General features: G+C 40.0%; 1 protein-coding gene across 1 annotated transcript; it reads right to left on the bottom strand.

Moving 5' to 3' along the window:
• Positions 1-3,557: 3,557 nt before the first annotated feature.
• Positions 3,558-8,339, bottom strand: synj2bp (synaptojanin 2 binding protein). Its single transcript, XM_077236525.1, has 4 exons — positions 8,090-8,339; positions 6,399-6,535; positions 5,331-5,426; positions 3,558-5,233 (listed from the first exon to the last, which is right to left on the bottom strand). The coding sequence occupies exons 1-4, from the start codon at positions 8,151-8,153 to the stop codon at positions 5,066-5,068; spliced, it is 465 nt and encodes a 154-aa protein (XP_077092640.1). The 5' UTR covers positions 8,154-8,339; the 3' UTR covers positions 3,558-5,065.
• Positions 8,340-18,898: the final 10,559 nt, after the last annotated feature.

The following is an 18,898-nucleotide window of genomic DNA, read 5'->3' as shown; positions in this document are numbered from 1 at the left end:
GTTTGAGTACCATTTTGCCAAAGCAAAATTTTTTTTTTTTTAAATTTAAAAAAACGGCGGGGCAAATGGTTTTTGATGCGGGGCAATTCTTAATAGACTTTTCACTAATTTCTTCCACTTCTGCAGTCATCGTTCTTCTTAGTTGCATACGCTCATTTTCCAGTCATCTTGAATGTTATTGTCAATACAACTAAACATTTTGGGAGAACGTCACATAAGTTGACTTCATAAATTCATGTTGATTTCCTAAAATCAACCTAAAATTTCTCACCATTATTGTGATTAGTGTACCGTTTGGTTGGCCACTTGGAACTTCATTTATATTATTCTGATTCTCTTCCAATTGATGCAGTGATGCAACATGAAATCACAGTTATTTGATTTCAAAGGAAGTGAAGTAATAAATATTATATATATTTATATTTAAATTATTTTCATGTTCTTAATGAATGTATTTATGATGTATAACATAACTATCATGTTTAATAATGATCTTTTTACATTTTAATTGCAAACACTTATGGCATAAACTTTTAATTGGGTTGTTATAACCCCTCTATATTTGTTACACTATCTTGCAATTTTGCTTGAGTCACACACAGATTTCAACATTCAGCATGCAAACCACAACAATGGTAACAAGTTTTTTTTAAATTAATTAGACCATTGCAATTGTATTTGCTGTCTCTTGTCAGTATAACCCCAATAACGATAGCAAATACAATTTTAATGGTAAAATAAAGCCAAAAATGGTAGAACAAAGCAATTAATTTCAATTAATTTATTCATGCCGCAATGCACTCTGGGAGTACACTTCCTCAGATCACAGATAGAATTAAGTTGACCAAACTTAAATAGATTAAGTAAGAAGAACTTGATGTAATTAAGTTATGCTTACTTACTTAAATTAAGGCAACGAGTTTGCACACTTTAATTAATTAAACTGAACTAATTAGTTTTTACAGTGTACATGTGATTTTACTGTAAAAGAAGTAACTTTTTACTTGTTAAAAGTCTGCATAGGCTTATTATTTACTAAAAAATAAATATGTATCAAGGCAGTCCATACAGTGAAATACAAATATGTTTTTGTAGTAAAGAAAATTAGAATCACCTTATATTTTATGGATGAAGAGGACATATTCCCAGAAGAATTCCTGCAAGCCATTACATTTGTTTAGAGCTAAGGTTATTTTTGGTTGCAGTTACATTGTTTCCATTGTTTCCAGTGAATTTGACCATTTTTTGACAGTGCTTTATTACAGGAGCTCATCTAAGCTGGCGCTCATCGCTCTCAGAGGGTTTATTTGTGACAGAGAGGGGGAGAGGGAGTTAGCTTTAATGCTTACTGTGTATAACCCATAACATGGAGAGGCTGTTCATTTTCATAGGTTTAGTATTTGATTGATGGTGTTTGAGCAAAATTGCACTGTTAGATTATGTGCTTTTGAATCCATGTGCTATTTCTTGCTAAATGTTATCAAGTCTTGTTTAGTAAAGTACATAAGTGCATGAAGGAATAGACATATTTAAGCCAGCTGTCATTTAAATAATGAAACAGCATTACAGAACAGAGAGGTGTCTTTTTAGGTATGTAATTTAGCGGGTGCAGATTATTCAATATTCTAAATACATTAGAAGTATAAGCCAATTATTTAACCATGATGCCACTGCTCTTTCTGCTTAAGCCATAATGTAATAAGACTCCAGCAGAGGAAGTACTGCATTATCACTCTCTTTTGTTTCTCTCTCCTACTTTAAGTGCATTCAACCACGGCTGCCTTTGAGTGTATTGATTTCGGATGAGGACTACTACACACACAGACACCAACACACACAAACATGCACATACCAGTAGTCATTTGTCAAAGGCATGTACTTCCGTTCTCAGACAGCAGACAGAGAGACAGCAGTCTATCCATTTAGACAGAGAGACAGACAGCTCCTCCACTCACACATACAGGTGAAACTCGAAAAATTAGAATATCATGCAACAGTTCATAAATTTCAGTAATTCAAATTAAAAGGTGAAACTAATATATTTACTATAACTATACATATGATTATACTTTTCAGAGGGATGACATTTCTGTATTTAAAATCCTTTTTTTATTGATTTCATGTAATATTCTAACTTTCTGGGATTTTGAATTTGGGGTTTTCATAAGATGTAGCCTAAGCCATAATCATCAAAATTATAACTTTTGCACGATATTCTATAATTTTTCGAGTTTCACCTACAGCATGCTATCGTGAGTCAGTCATCTCAGTGGGACACAGATGCAGAGCAGTTCTATGCATTTCATCCATCCCTCACATAAGCAGCTGAACCCACTTATTGTCATTGTATCTGCAGTCAAGAGTCATGGTTATGGCACAAGGACAAGGGATTCAAATATTTTGAAAGCAATATTTTTACTATACTGGTACCCCTCACACACAGGCACGCAAACACACACACACACACACACACACACACACACACACACACACACACACACACACACACACACACACACACACACACACACACACACACACACACACACACACACACACACACACACACACACACACACACACACACACACACACGTCTGTTCATTGTGTATGTATGAGATCTGTAGCCTACTGTATTAGTGAAAGTGAATAATAATCCATTAAGAACACCTGCTCTGACCAATGAAATAGCTGAGCTTTATAACAACAGAAAAATCTTTTTACAGCTATTTATTTTTTCATATCTAACTCAAATTCAAAATGTTTACTGCCATTGTTATATTATAAATCTATAATTATTATAAATTGTTCATCTTAAAGAGTTATTTCAACCAAAAATGAAAACTGAAAAAAATGAAAAAATGGCATTAATTACTCACCCTGAAGTTGTTTAAAACCTTTAAGACTTTCTTTCATCATCGGATGTCCCTCCATTGACAGTCGGACTCGGAGGAGATTAATATGCCACTGAGTGACGTGTGTACTTCCAAGTCAGAGAGCACCTGTCCATCAAAAGCTCACTATCCAATCAGAGTAGATCACTGTTAAGCCCCACCCCCACGAGAGGTTTGTCTCAAAACAGCAAACAAAAAACTGCGAAGCATAAGCGAAACATGTGGCAATGCATTCAGAATCCACGATTTGCGAAAACGAATATTTGAAAAACATTTACAAAGAATGAAGCATATTTGAAGAGCCTGTTAAATTTGTGTGACTAAGTAAATTTTTTTCATTTACATTGTTTTTCTTCTTTTGTTAAGGCATATTTTTGATAGTTTCTGAAAAAGTTACGTTCAGTTTTTATGAGACAAAAGTAATTCCATAGAGGGAAACACCAAGATGCGCATACATTCTAAACATGCACCATTTTTTTATCCGACAAGACGACATGCGCATAAACTACGATGGAAACTCCTTTACCAAATAAATCACGTGACTTTGCATCAACAGTGGATGTGATTGGATAACTGCACTAACCAGCACACGAATTTATTTCACTGCTGCTAAAAATGTGGGACGATTTTGTCCACTTAAACACATGGGATGGAAACAACTCATGGGATGGAAACACTGCTTTATTCCTATTTTTCATTCATTCGCAACGTTGTATGGAAACAAAGTGATGCGTAATCTTCGTCTCTAACCTGTGACTGAAGGTCAACTAGTCCCTCTGCAAAACTTACAACAAATACACTTTTTAAGACCTTACATTCATCCTCAATAACACTTTACCAACATTAGTTTATGCATTTGGTATCATATAACAATGATTTTTTAACGGTAGGCTTCATTTTTAAAGAACCCATTAATCTAGGTCAATGTTAAATTATAAACACTTGTAAATTCATTTTCACTTATAATACATTAATTCTAATTTATACAACTTAAAATATAAAAAATGCACTTGCATTTGTAGATGTCAGTGACAGTACAATCAATGATTTCGCCGTTTAATTTTTTTTTTTACAAATACATTTCAAATACTGAGAAACAAAAAGTGAGTTGTTTTTTCTAACAAATGATTTATTCAATGCCTGATGCATGTGAATCCAACATTATTTAAACTGTGAAATGTGAATGAGCACTTCATACATGGCCTTTACATGTGTTTTTTTTTAATCCACACAGACCTGCATAAGATCCGCCATGACAACAGAAACACATCTGTCAGTTACAGGACAGATATTACAGTCAGAAGCAGCACAAGCTTCTGCCCCTAAAACTGCAGAGGGAGCAGCGCTGAGACCAGCAGCTCAACTTGGCAAGGGACAAGTTGAAGTGAAGAAAAAAATTAGTGTACAAGAGGATTCCAGACACACACAAGCCATATACAACATCAACATTACATAATTTTCATTCTGATTGTGAATTCTAACAAGTTCCACCTTTAGGGTTTTACAAATACAAGGCCAAGCACTGATGGCAAATAAACAAACTGAACGGCTTCACTTCCCACACAACTGCAGCCACTGAAATGCATCCTGCACGTTCCAACATGGATGAGTGAGAAATGAATGTATTTAAAAAAAAAAAACTCTCATCCACATCATGCACGCTTTCAAACATACTCTTGCACAAGAAGGTACCCGAGAATACCTCAATTAATCTAATGGTACAACCTCAGGCTCATTCAAGCACTCTCTGGAGGTACAAGACGAGAAAAATCATTCCACTGTGGGTCTCAGAAACACAGCTCCACCTCGGCCTCGGTCTCCTGCCTGCGGCAGTTCAGTTCCGTCAGAACTGTCTAGTTCAGATTACAGAGATTTCTGCAGCTGTTGATCCAAACACTGTGCTCATCATCCCTGTTCCCTTATTCCACCATACGATGTCATCAGGCATGCTGGGTATTCTGGTTTAAACGCCAATGATTATCACCAAATTAATTGTGAAAATATTTTACAGTTACATGCGTGTCATCATAACATGGCATAAACAACTAAAGAAAATTTGCACATTCTGCTTCTATTAACTGAGTTTTCATTTTCACTCCATGGTTATGTTTGAGCGAGTTCAAAGAAAAAAGAAAAAGAAAAAAAAGCTTTAGTCTATAAAATGTGATGGGTTAAAATGGGCCCCGGGGCCCCCGGTGATTCAGCTGAAGGCGTTTGTAAGCGATGAAGCCTGCTGTTACTACTGCCAGGGCGATTACAGTATACAATGTCCATGTACCAAAAGCAGATGAAGATTCTCCATCGGCACGAGAGCTTGTGGGGCCGTTCTGCAGAATAGGCTGTAGACATATACAAACACATGTAAGTGAAGCTGATTGATTGACAGTTCCCAGAGATGTTATCTACATCACAATTGCGATGGCCAGCAGTACTTACTCGCTGCTGTATGCGAAGATGCACATCCTCCCCTGCAGACCGAAACAGCTCCACTGCTGCACCGTGAGACAGATTGTTCAACTTCTGGCCATTTATCTACACGAAACAATCATTTTGAAATACTAGCATATATGAAAATTCAACTTTGCTATCAGTGTAATAAATTACCTTTTAAAATATATTCAAATAGAAAACAGTTATTTTAGATTGAAATAATATTTCACAATATTACGGTTTTTCTTTTAACAAATTAATGCATCCTTGGTGAGCATAAGATACCTTTTTTAAATCTTACTGACTCCAAACATGACCACACGTGTGGCTACACTTTAGTTGTGGTTAGAAGTTGTTATACTACATTCATATAATATTTTTATACATTAAATAAATATATTATTAATATTTCTTGTTTTTATGTTTGAGCTGCTATATCACAATATTAATAACAGTCTGATTAATTCTGAGTCTTGAACTGTAAACTCTCATGAGTTGCCTTTCTAAATATATGTTGGTTATGCGTCCATTCAGAATGACTTATGAGCAGAAACCTTATTATTTTGGGTATGTCATGTATGTCCCACATGCCAACATTGGGTCTGTCTGATAAGGGGTTTTAAAGGTCATTACATAGCAATTGACTTTTAAAGACAAAATCGTCGGACTTTTAGTAATGCTTATTTAGAATAATATTTTGTATGATATAGATATTATTTATGTTATTATTACACCCTTAATTGATCACACATGTACAATTTTAGTTTATCAATTATTATTACGCAGCTTAAATGAATAAATATATAAAGGTAATATAAATACACGTTTAGAATCAATAAAGCAATAAAATGACTAGCCTACATGTGAGCTTAAATGTTCAATTCTCTATACCTTTCTCAACTGTATAAACTAACCTCTGTAAAGTTTAATGAATGTTTTTATTCTAAAATGTATCCACTTCAGCTCTGGTGAAGTGGCAGTTTTGATTCACAGGTAAGTACAGAGGTGTTCAAGAATAAGGCACAAGTAAAGTGTAATTTGTTGAGTTTGTACAGTAAATTACGGTGGTTTTACCGCAATAACTTTATCTCCCTCCTGCAGACGTCCGTCCAGCGCGGCTGCTCCGTTTTCTTTGATTTTTGCCACATAGATTCCGCTGTCATTCATTATATACTGCTGGTCCACTCCACCGACAATATTAAACCCCAGACCTGACAGAGACGGAGAGGATGTTACACACAGCACCAGGTTGGACTAGTTGCATGATTAAACTATGGTCAGAAGGCCTTAATGTGCTTTCTAAAGAACATGATCCCAGCCAGGCATCACTTCTTAAGATACAGTGGTCTCAATCTTAAATTAACACACACACACACGGAAAACATCACTGCGAAATGCAGTCCTCCTCGCTGTCAGAAACACTTTATATCTATGCATTAGCATACATAGAATGTGAGAAATGTTAATCAAAACACTTGAAATTAGTGATTGAAATTATGCAGTAGGCATAAAGTTAAAAAAGTTCCTCTTCTTTGCTCTTTTATGTATTTTAGTAAGAGGTTGATACAACTCAAATGTAAAATCACAAATAAAATAAAAAAAAATTTTAATCACAAAAAAAAGCAACAGATCTTTTCCTCTGAATTGTGACGTACATCCGAGTGAAACCAGATTATCAAAAAACAAAATGTATAGTGGGGACTTCTGTCTATAAATTAGTAGTTGACTGAATTTTGAAATGTGGGTATCACTAAATGATTGGAGACGTCCGACATACGTCACCAGAGAGAAATCGTGACTAACGTCAGAGGACATGCAATTTTGATTAAACATTACAAGGAAAAAAACAATTACATGGATGATTCACTCAATGCGATCTATAACATGCATTTAGGTAGATAAAGTGAATTTTCACATTTTAAATGTATTGGATTTATTTATGCAATTTATTTAAAATTTTAAATGTAATTTAAGATAAATCTGAATAAGTACGGCAAGACAACAGAGTGTGAAACTAAAAAGAAAATGTCAAAATGTAGGATAGTCATACATCACTGCATACTAGTGGACAGGTTTGCACCTGGTATTGTTTTATTGTAAAATCATGTTAAATAATATTATATCAGATCCAGTCCAGGAGTATCAATTTAATTTAATTTATGGGGGATTAAGAACATTTTCTTTCCAATATTGACTGTATTGTAGGGTGGGCCTGATGTCAGTTAAACAGACTGACATGACCCATAATGTTGATGACGTATGAAGATTATATTATTGTTTTAAAGTCAAACCCTTTAATCACAAGTCAAAGTCCAGAGCTATCAGAGCAGTCCAGTCCATGACCTCACAAAGGTCACACACACCAACGCATTATATAACAGTTTAATCAAAGTCAACAGGCAGCTGAGACTGTCAGCTCTCGAACCTGCACAGGTCCAGACCCACAACTCCTGAAAGACTTCTATATCAGCCAAACATAGTGTGAATCTGCCAGAAATGTGTATGTTTATTTCGGTCCATATCGCTGATGGTGTATTGTGCTGGTTCTGAACTTTCGCTTTCATAATAACACAACCGTCTCTAAATAAACCCGATCTACTCGTCTGCAAGAACCCATTCGTGTCCGTTTTATCTGTTCGGGTTCACGGAGTCTGTTAAATCAGCACTTATTGTTAAAGTGGGCCGAACCAGCAGCACAGAACCGAACAGCTCCAATTCAACAGCTCCAACAGTGCAGGAGAAGTCGAAGAGAGAGCCAAACTTACCAGCCGGGCCTCTTTTCAGTGTAATATCTGTAACGCTCGCTGCGCTGTGTGCGGATCCGTTCATGATGTCGGAAAAGTTCTACTTTTTATTCTCGAAACAGCTAAAAAGCCTCCTAAAGCGTGCGGAACTCCGCCTGTTTCCTCTCTAATGCTGCCGGGACACGAGCGCACCCTTCACTGCCCCCTAGCGGACACCACCGGAACACTTTCAAAGGTGGCACTGCAGTGACGGGACGCCTGACTCATCTTCGGGAGTCGGTTCTTGCAACAGTTCGCCATATTGCATCACATATATGTTAAGAAATATGTGTAGTACATGCTCTAAAACGTCCTATTTTGTCACATAGACAATTGATGTTGTTGCTTTTTTCGATTAGATGTTTATTGTAATTTTATTAAATAGAACATTCAACAACAAAATAATTCATTTGCATCTCTTGGCTGAAAAAAAAAAAACTTGTTTTAAACTATTATACACTCAAGTCGTAGCCAACATATTTTCTGTATGTTTTATTTGTAAATTTGTGCTAGTTTTTCCACACCAGTCAAATGTCCATTCGGTTCATACCATAGGTCCATACAATCAGCGCAGTCGACTTGTTTGAAAGAGATAGTTCTCTGTTCAGTGAATCGGTGACCGGTTGACCACTCGTACCGACTCATTCGTGATTTGTGAACAAATCTTTTAGACATAATGCTTGTATCCGAAATCGCATACAATATAGTAGACAAAAACAGTATGTGACTAAAAGTATATAGTAGGCAAAAAACAGAATGTGACTAAAGAGGTATGTTAGTGTGTAACGTCTTGGAGTTGTTCTGTCAGACAACATCTCCAAGACGTTACACACCATATGACTAAGTCAAAGTCCAAATCACAGTCTTTGCTGTCCCAACTTAACTGATATCATGTACATTATATATAACTGTGTCTATTCCTCGTTTAGTGAGGCCAAATAATAAATGTACTGTAGGATCAAGGAAAAATCTAATTGTAATTAAACCAGAAAATCTCAATATCAGTGAACAAAAACTATTTCTAAAGCTAGGTCTTCTAAACATTAGATCGCTCACATCTAAGGCGGTTATTGTAAATGAAATGGTCACAGATAATAGTTTTGATGTAGCCTACTCTGCCTTACTGAAACCTGGCGCAAACCAAATGATTATTTCGGTCTAAATGAGTACACTCCACCAGGATACTGTTATAAGCATGAGCCCCGTCTGATTGGTCGTGGCGGCGGTGTTGCAACAACTATAGAGATTTTCTAAATGTTAATCAGAAAACAGGTCAAAGGTTTATCTTGTTTGAAGTACTTGTGCTAAATGTTACACTCTTAGATGTAAGAAAGAAATCCCTATTATCTCTAGCCTTGGCTACTGTAAATAGCTTAGACCTCCAGGGCCTACATGTTGATTTCCTAAAAGAGTTTGCAGACTTTCTCTAAGATCTATTGGTCAATGTCGATAAAGCAATAATTGTTGGAGATTTTAACATGCACGTATAACACAAGTGATGCGTTAGGGGCTGCGTTTAAAGTCTATTAAAGTCCTTTGGGGTCAAGCAAAACGTCAGTGGTCCCACTCATCATCTAAATCATAGGCTACACTAGATTTAATTATATCATATGGATCCAATCCAACCGATATAGATATTATACCGCAAAGTGATGATGTCACTGATCATTACATGGTAACTTACATAATACGTAGGCTAGCCTACTGCTGAAATTTGTCATGTTGCGCCACATTATCGACCAGGCAGAACAATCCTTCCAACCACTATAGATAGATTCTCAAATAGCTAACCTGATCTATCTCAGCTGCTAAGTGAACCCAAACAAACAGATGAACTAGTGGAAATGACTAGCAGTTTGAGCACCATTTTCTCTAGTAGCCTACATTAGAAATTGTTGCACCAATTAGATTAAAAAAGTTTAGAGAGAAAACTAAGGCACCATGGTTCAACAGTGCTACGCATGTTATCAAGAGAGAAACTCGTAATTTAGAGCGTAAATGGAAACAAACTAATTTAGAGGTCTTTAGAATCGCATGGAAAGACAGTAGGCTATGTCACGTTACAAAAAGGCTCTAAAAGCAGCCAGGGCTGAGCATCTCCACAAACTAATGATTCAGCCTCAATTATCGCTCCTCTAGAACAACTACACCGCTTTACAACTATAGGACAGGAAGAGCTAAATAAACTTATCATTGCATCTAAACCAACAACATTTTTATCAGATCCAATACCCACTAACTACTGAAAGAAGTGTTACCCGTAGTGGAAGAGCCTCTTCTCAATATTATTAACTCATCTTTATTTTTAGGTCATGTTCCAAGAATATTCAAGCTGGCAGTAATAAAACCTCTCATTAAGAAACCACAATTAGATCCAAATAACCTAGCTAATTACAGACCCATTTCAAATCTTCCATTTATGTCTAAAATACTAGAATAAGTTGTGTCCGCTCAATTGTGCTCTTTCTTGCAAGAAAATGATATCTATGAAAAATTTCAGTCAGGATTCAGGCCACATCATAGCACAGAAACTGCGCTAGTTAAAATTACAAATGATTTACTTTTAGCTTCTGACCAAGGCTGTATCTCAATACTAGTTCTACTCGATCTTAGCACCGCGTTCGATACTATAGATCGTAAAATTCTCTTGGATCGACTACAAAACTACACTGGTGTTCAGGGACAGGCATTGAGCTGGTTTGGATCGTACTTATCAGACCGTTACCATTTTGTCTGTCGAAATGGGGAAAAATCAAAGATAACGTCAGTAGACTATGGAGTCGCGCAAGGATCGGTGTTAGGCCCTCTGCTATTCTCAACATATATTCTGCCACTTGGTAATATTATAAGAAAACATGGAATTAATTTCCACTGTTATGCTGATGATACTCAATTACGGTCCTTCTCAAAAAATTAGCATATTGTGATAAAGTTAATTATTTTCCATAATGTAATGATAAAAATTAAACTTTCATATATTTTAGATTCATTGCACACCAACTGAAATATTTCAGGTCTTTTATTGTTTTAATACTGATGATTTTGGCATAGAGCTCATGAAAACCCCAAATTCCTGTCTCAAAAAATTAGCATATCATGAAAAGGTTCTCTAAACAAGCTATTAACCTAATCATCTGAATCAACTAATTAATTATAAACACCTGCAAAAGATTCCTGAGGCTTTTAAAAACTCCCAGCCTGTTTCATTACTCAAAACCGCAATCATGGGTAAGACTGCCGACCTGACTGCTGTCCAGAAGGCCTTCATTGACACCCTCAAGCAAGAGGGTAAGACAGAAAGAAATTTCTGAACAAATAGGCTGTTCCCAGAGTGCTGTATCAAGGCACCTCAGTGGGAAGTCTGTGGGAAGGAAAAAGTGTGGCAAAAAAAGCTGCACAATGAGAAGAGGTGACCGGACCCTGAGGAAGATTGTGGAGAAGGACCGATTCCAGACCTTGGGGGACCTGCGGAAGCAGTGGACTGAGTCTGGAGTAGAAACATCCAGAGCAACCGTGCACAGGCGTGTGCAGGAAATGGGCTACAGGTGCCGCATTCCCCAGGTCAAGCCACTTTTGAACCAGAAACAGCGGCAGAAGCGCCTGACCTGGGCTACAGAGAAGCAGCACTGGACTGTTGCTCAGTTTTGCATGTCATTCGGAAATCAAGGTGCCAGAGTCTGGAGGAAGACTGGGGAGAAGGAAATGCCAAAATGCCTGAAGTCCAGTGTCAAGTACCCACAGTCAGTGATGGTCTGGGGTGGCATGTCAGCTGCTGGTGTTGGTCCACTGTGTTTTATCAAGGGCAGGGTCAATGCAGCTAGCTATCAGGAGATTTTGGAGCACTTCATGCTTCCATCTGCTGAAAAGCTTTATGGAGATGAAGATTTCATTTTTCAGCACGACCTGGCACCTGCTCACAGTGCCAAAACCACTGGTAAATGGTTTACTGACCATGGTATTACTGTGCTCAATTGGCCTGCCAACTCTCCTGACCTGAACCCCATAGAGAATCTGTGGGATATTGTGAAGAGAAAGTTGAGAGATGCAAGACCCAACACTCTGGATGAGCTTAAGGCCGCTATCGAAGCATCCTGGGCCTCCATAACACCTCAGCAGTGCCACAGGCTGATTGCCTCCATGCCACGCCGCATTGAAGCAGTCATTTCTGCAAAAGGATTCCCGACCAAGTATTGACTATTGTGTGCATAACTGAACATAATTATTTGAAGGTTGACTTTTTTTTTTTGTATTAAAAACACTTCTTTTATTGGTCGGATGAAATATGCTAATTTTTTGAGACAGGAATTTTGGGTTTTCATGAGCTGTATGCCAAAATCATCAGTATTAAAACAATAAAACACCTGAAATATTTCAGTTGGTGTGCAATGAATCTAAAATATATGAAAGTTTAATTTTTATCATTACATTATGGAAAATAATGAACTTTATCACAATATGCTAATTTTTTGAGATGGACCTGGTATATATTTAATCACGGCCAGATGAAAACACTAACTTATCTAAATTGACAGAGTCTCTTAAAGATATATAAAATGCTGTATGACGTGTAATTTCCTGTTATTAAATTCAGATAAAACTGAGGTATTACGCATTGGTCCAAAAAACTACCCACAAAACCTCGTACAATACAACTTTAATTTAGAAGGATGTCCTGTTACTTTATCCACTACAGTAAAAGACCTGGGTGTTATACTAGACCACAGCTTGTCTTTTGAAAATCATATTTCATATGTTACAAGAACAGCCTTTTTCCACCTTGGAAACATTGCTAAGCTACGTAACATGCTATCTGTTTCTGATGCAGAAAAGTTAGTTCATGCTTTCATGACCTCAGGACTAGATTACTGTAATGCTTTATTAGCTGGTTGTCCTGCATCCTCAATAAACAAGCTACAGTTAGTGCAAAATGCAGCTGCTAGAGTTCTTACTAGGTCAAGAAAATATGATCATATAACACCAATTTTATTATCTCTACACTGGTTGCCTATTAAGTTCCTTTCATTTACAAAATATTACTACAGACGTATAAAGTACTAAATGGTTTAGCTCCTGTGTATTTAATGGACCTTCTATCGCCCTACAATCCATTGCGTTCTTTAAGATAAATAAATTCAAGGCTTCTGGTCATTCCTAGGATATCTAAGTCCACTAAAGGAGGGAGGGCGTTCTCACATTTTGCTCCTAAACTCTGGGATAGCCTTCCTGATATTGTTCGAGGCTCAGACTCGCTGTCCCAGTTTAAAACTAGATTAAAGACACATCATTTTAGCCAAGCATTGACATAATGCTTACCTTTTATACTACTGTTGAATCAGATCAGATTCATTAATATTATGAACAGCAGCTATGCTAATTATCTCCCATCTGCTCTTTTGCTGTTATCTCGAGACACTAGTGTCATGATTCTGCCATGTTCTTGATTTTCCTAGTCTTGTGGCAGGATCATGGCAGAACCATGTTTTGTGTAAAAGCGCATGGCCTGTTGTTTGGGCCATGTGCTTGTGTTGTCTCGTTAGATACCCCACCCCCTTGTTATCCTCGTCTTGTCATTGCCTAGTCTGTGTCACCTGTTCCCCTCATTAGTTTCTCCCTATTTAATCATCCTTGTGTTTGCTGTCCAGGGTCGGTACATTGTCAACCAATGCGTGTTACTCTTTGTGAGAGTCCTGTGAGTATTTTGTCTGAATCCCGTATTAAGAATTGTGAGTTTGTGTAGCTATTTGTTTTCTTCATCTTGTCATTATCAGTCAGTTTCTAGTCCTAGTTTATTTCCTGTCTTAGTCTAGGTGTACTGCCCTTCTGTCCTGTTTTGCCCCCTCGTGGGTTTTTGTTTACGGTTTTGTGCCTCAATAAATCCGGTGTTGCTGCATATCGTCTGCGTTTGGGTTCTCTCCCTCACCTTCATGACAGAATGTACCGACCCAAGAAGAACCCAGCAGACTGTATGTCTTCCCCCGCTAGACCACAACCGACTGACCAAAAACTATGGCGGCAGTCGGCCATCGCTGATAGTAAAGCTGGAAGACTTCCATTCCCTCCCCAGGTGAGTTGTCCATGAAGAGGTATGCACAAGTCATAGAAGAGAGGAGATTATTCCTGCCTGAGGTCCTGGTTTCTCGTTACTTCTTCGCTGGTCTCAACTCTCCACCTCCTCTGTCTGAACGGGAGGAGCTTACTCTTCGCCCATTTCGAGCTGTGGTGGACTGCTTATCTCGGAGAGAGCCAATGGGTCCCACGAGGTTTTCATCTCCTTCGCTTCCAGTGGTCCCTGAGGGTCGAGTCCTAGCTGTTGTCACTCAAGGGGATCAGGCTTCCTCCGTTCCTTCTCCTGGGGTTTCTTCCTCACCTGCAGATCTCCGTGGCAAACGAGGGAGACGGATTTCATGGGATTCTCCATCGGAATCATCCTCTACCGAGTCAAAGCTGCCTGAAACCGCCCTTCCAGCACCAGTTACAGTTCCCGCGGAGCTTCTCCAACTGGAAGCTAGTCCAGCTATGACTTCTGCCCCACAACCTAGGAGAAGAAGGAGGGGATCTTCTCGTTCTTTGTCTCTGCCTGTCCCAGAGCCCGCCACTGGAGGCGCTGTCCCAGAGCCCGCCACTGGAGGCGCTGTCCCAGAGCCCGCCACTGGGGGCGCTGTCCCAGAGCCCGCCACTGGGGGCGCTGTCCCAGAGCCCGCCACTGGGGGCGCTGTCCCAGAGCCCGCCACTGGGGGCGCTGTCCCAGAGCCCGCCACTGGGGGCGCTGTCCCAGAGCCCGCCACTGGGGGCGCTGTCCCAGAGCCCGCCACTGGGGGCGCTGTCCCAGAACCCGCCACTGCGGGCGCTTTCCCAGAGCCCGCCACTGCAGGCGCTGTCCCAGTATCTGCTGAGAGAGTTGCGGCCGATCTAGCCACTAACTAGGTTCTGCAAGCAGTTTCAGTTTCGGAAGCCGGCATTGCGGCCAAGACCCTTTCGGACTATCTGTCTCGTCTTGTCGCGATCCTTGAACCCCCTGTATATCCTGCCTTTTCCTCAACTCCCATGCCTGTCCCTGTGGGCGCAGCACCCACGCCTGTCCCGGTCTGCGCAGCTTCCGAGCCAGCCATGTCTTGTCCTGACTCCACTCCGTCAGTTAGCGCTGTTCCCCTGTCTAGGTCAGAGAGCACAGTTTCTAGGTCAACAGCAGAGAATACTGATCCCACACCTGCTAAGGGGAGGGCTGATGCCAGGCCAGCAACCGAGAGCTCTGTTTCGGAGTCTGCTACAGTCGACGCCACTACTGAGTTGGAAATGAAGAGTGTTGAGTCCGATTCTCCTTTGGGGAGCTCAGTTTCCGGGTCCGATGCTATGAGCCTGGTGCCTGTTCCTGCTCCTCAACCATCTGTTTCACCCCCGTCTTGTGTCCTACGCCTTCGCCTGCCTTGTTCCCCGTCAGGAGTCCCGTTTTGTCTTCCCCTGTCTCCTCTGTGTCTGAGACTGTTGCTGCTGCTGCTGCTAATGCAGCATCCCAGTGTGTCCCAGCGGCCAACCCTGTCATTACTAAGCCCCGGACTGTTTCCCCGTTCGTCCCTGTCTCCGCAAGACCACGGACTTCTAAGTCTTCTCCTCGTGTATCTCTGTCCAAGCCAGCCCAGAGTCCTCGTCCCCAGTCCTCCTCCCATGGACCCAGGATCCCTTGCCTGTCAACCCTCCCGGAACCTCCCCTCACGAACTCTGGCAGACCCCCTATGGACTTTGTGTTTCCTCCACCCCCTCTGCCTTGTAAGTTGTTTTTGATGTTTCACCCAAACCCTGTTATAGTTTATTCATGAATACCGTTGTTGATGTTCGCTATGTTTTGTTGGTTTTTGTCGATTGTCTTGTGCTTGGTGTCCCTTTGGGGAGCATCTGGAAGCCGCTCCTTAAGGTGAGGGTTCTGTCATGATTCTGCCATGTTCTTGATTTTCCTAGTCTTGTGGCAGGATCATGGCAGAACCATGTTTTGTGTACAAGCGCATGGCCTGTTGTTTGGGCCATGTGCTTGTGTTGTCTCGTTAGATACCCCGCCCCCTTGTTATCCTCGTCTTGTCATTGCTTAGTCTGTGTCACCTGTTCCCCTCATTAGTTTCTCCCTATTTAATCACCCTTGTGTTTGCTGTCCAGGGTCGGTACATTGTCAACCAATGCGTGTTACTCTTTGTGAGAGTCCTGTGAGTACTTGGTCTGAATCCCATATTAAGAATTGTGAGTTTGTGTAGCTGTTTGTTTTCTTCATCTTGTCATTATCAGTCAGTTTCTAGTCCTAGTTTATTTCCTGTCTTAGTCTAGGTGTACTGCCCTTCTGTCCTGTTTTGCCCCCTCGTGGGTTTTTGTTTAATGTTTTGTGCCTCAATAAATCCAGTGTTGCTGCATATCGTCTGCGTTTGGGTTCTCTCCCTCACCTTCATGACCGCTAGTCCCGAGGCAAATAGCGTTCGTCAGCTCCAGTGTGTATCCAGCCTCTCACGGAGACTTCAGACGACTCGACGCCTGTGAAGAGACGACTCGACGCCTGTGAAGAGACGACTCGACGCCTGTGAAGAGACGACTCGACGCCGGCGATTATGTTATGCCCTAAATTAATACATAATTAACTAACTGTATTTTTCTATGTACATTTCTGAAATTCACTTTCTGTAAAGCTGCTTTGAAACAATATGTATTGAATTGAACAAAATTAATTGAAGTATGTCTATGGCTGTGTCCAAATCGCATACTTACCTACTATATAGGTGAAAAACAGTATGTGACTAAAACTCTATATTAGGTGAAAAACAGTACGTGACTAGAGAAGTATTTTATGGCTGTGTCCGAAATCACATACATCCCTACTATATAGTAGACGAAAAACAATATGTGTCACGGTTCGTCAATCTACCGTGTCCTTGTCTTATGTCATGGTTGTGTGTATGGGCGTGGTCACTAATCACTGCCACTGATCACGGGCACCAGCTGCTTTCACTTACGGCACCAGCTGCATCTGATCAACGGTGCCTATATATACTCACTATTTGCGTCTTGTCTTTGTCAGATCCTTGTGATGTGTTCCGATGTTCGTTCCTGTCTGGTCTTCCCTCGTGGTCTTCGTTTCCCATCCTGGATTACTCTTCGTGTCTTCTGTGTTGATCGTCTGCACTTTCTGGATTTGGATTTCATCACCACCATTCATCACTTCATTCCGGTTCTATCGAGGTCCCTGCGTCACTTGCCTGTTCCTGTGTGTCGCCCTTTGTGTGGACCTGACCGTTACTGTTTAATAAAAGAGTGTTTACCTGCTTTTGCCTCCTCTCCATTTCTGGCCGTGACAATATGTGACAAACTATCAACTCACCTAAAGGATTATTAGGAACACCATACTAATACTGTGTTGGACACCCTTTCGCCTTCAGAACTGCCTTAATTCTACGTGGAATTGATTCAACAAGCTGCTGAAAGCATTATTTAGAAATGTTGGCCCATATTGATAGGATAGCATCTTAAAGTTGATGGAGATTTGTGGGATGCACATCCAGGGCACGAAGCTCCCGTTCCACCACATCCCAAAGATGCTCTATTGGGTTGAGATCTGGTGACTGTGGGGGCCATTTTAGTACAGTGAACTCATTGTCATGTTCAAGAAACCAATTTGAAATGATTCGAGCTTTGTGACATTGTGCATTATCCTACTGGAAGTAGCTGTGAGAGGATGGGTACATGGTGGCCATGAAGGGATGGACATGGTCAGAAACAATGCTCAGGTAGGCCGTGGCATTTAAACAATGCCCAATTGGCATTAAGGAAACATCCCCCACACCATTACACCACCAACACCAGCCTGCACAGTGGTATCAAGGCATGATGGATCCATGTTCTCATTCTGTTTATGCAAAATTCTGACTCTACTATCTGAATGTCTCAACAGAAATTGAGACATCAGACCAGGCAACCTTTTTCCAGTCTTCAACTGTCCAATTTTGGTGAGCTCTTGCAAATTGTAGCCTCTTTTTCCTATTTGTAGTGGAGATGAGTGGTACCCGGTGGGGTCTTCTGCTGTTGTAGCCCATCCGCCTCAAGGTTGTGCGTGCTGTGGCTTCACAAATTCTTTGCTGCTAGTTGCTGTTCAGGAGATTGTCTTGAGCAGGACCACACCCCTAAATGCATTGAAGCAACTGCCATGTGATTGGTTGATTAGATAATTGCATTAATGAGAAATTGAACAGGTGTTCCTAATAATCCTTTAGGTGAGTGTATAATAGGTGAAAAACAGTATGTGACTAAAATAGTGCCTATGGTTGCATGCGAAATCGCATACTTCCCTACTATATAGTAGGCGAAAAAAAGTATGTTACTAAAGAAGTACCGGTATGTCTATTATTGCGTCTAAATTGCATACTTACCTACTATATAAAAACAATATGAGACAAACTATATAGTAGGCGAAAAAAAAAGTATTTGACTAAAGTAGGCCTATGTCTATGGCTGCGTCCAATATCACATACATCCCTACTATATAGTAGGCGAAAAACAGTATGTGACTAAAACTATATAGTAGGTGAAAAACAGTATGTGACTAAAGTAGTATGTCTATGGCTGCAGCCGAAATCACATACTTCCCAACTATATAGTATGTGAAAAACAGTATGACTAAAACTATTTAGTAGGTGAAAAACAGTATGTGACTAAAACTATATAGTAGGTGAAAAACAGTATGTGACTAAAGAAGTATGTGTATGGCTGTGTCTGAAATCGCATACTTCCCTACTATATCGTAGGTGAAAAACAGTATGTGAC

Source organism: Siphateles boraxobius, unplaced genomic scaffold, assembly GCF_051911475.1.
Source record: "Siphateles boraxobius isolate OS27281-9 unplaced genomic scaffold, OSU_SipBor_1 20, whole genome shotgun sequence".
In the NCBI taxonomy this organism is placed as follows: domain Eukaryota; kingdom Metazoa; phylum Chordata; class Actinopteri; order Cypriniformes; family Leuciscidae; genus Siphateles; species Siphateles boraxobius.
Note: the sequence above shows the minus strand (reverse complement) of the source record. Positions and strands in the feature narration are given on the sequence as shown.

Excerpts from the sequence above, each read along its gene's own strand:
- synj2bp (XM_077236525.1), bottom strand. The coding sequence starts at position 8,153 with ATGAACGGATCCGCACACAGCGCAGCGAGCGTTACAGATATTACACTG. Across the intron at positions 6,536-8,089 it reads ACTGAAAAGAGGCCCGGCTG|GTCTGGGGTTTAATATTGTC; the intron begins GTAAGTTTGGCT and ends CGTCTCTGTCAG. Across the intron at positions 5,427-6,398 it reads AGGGAGATAAAGTTATTGCG|ATAAATGGCCAGAAGTTGAA; the intron begins GTAAAACCACCG and ends TGTTTCGTGTAG.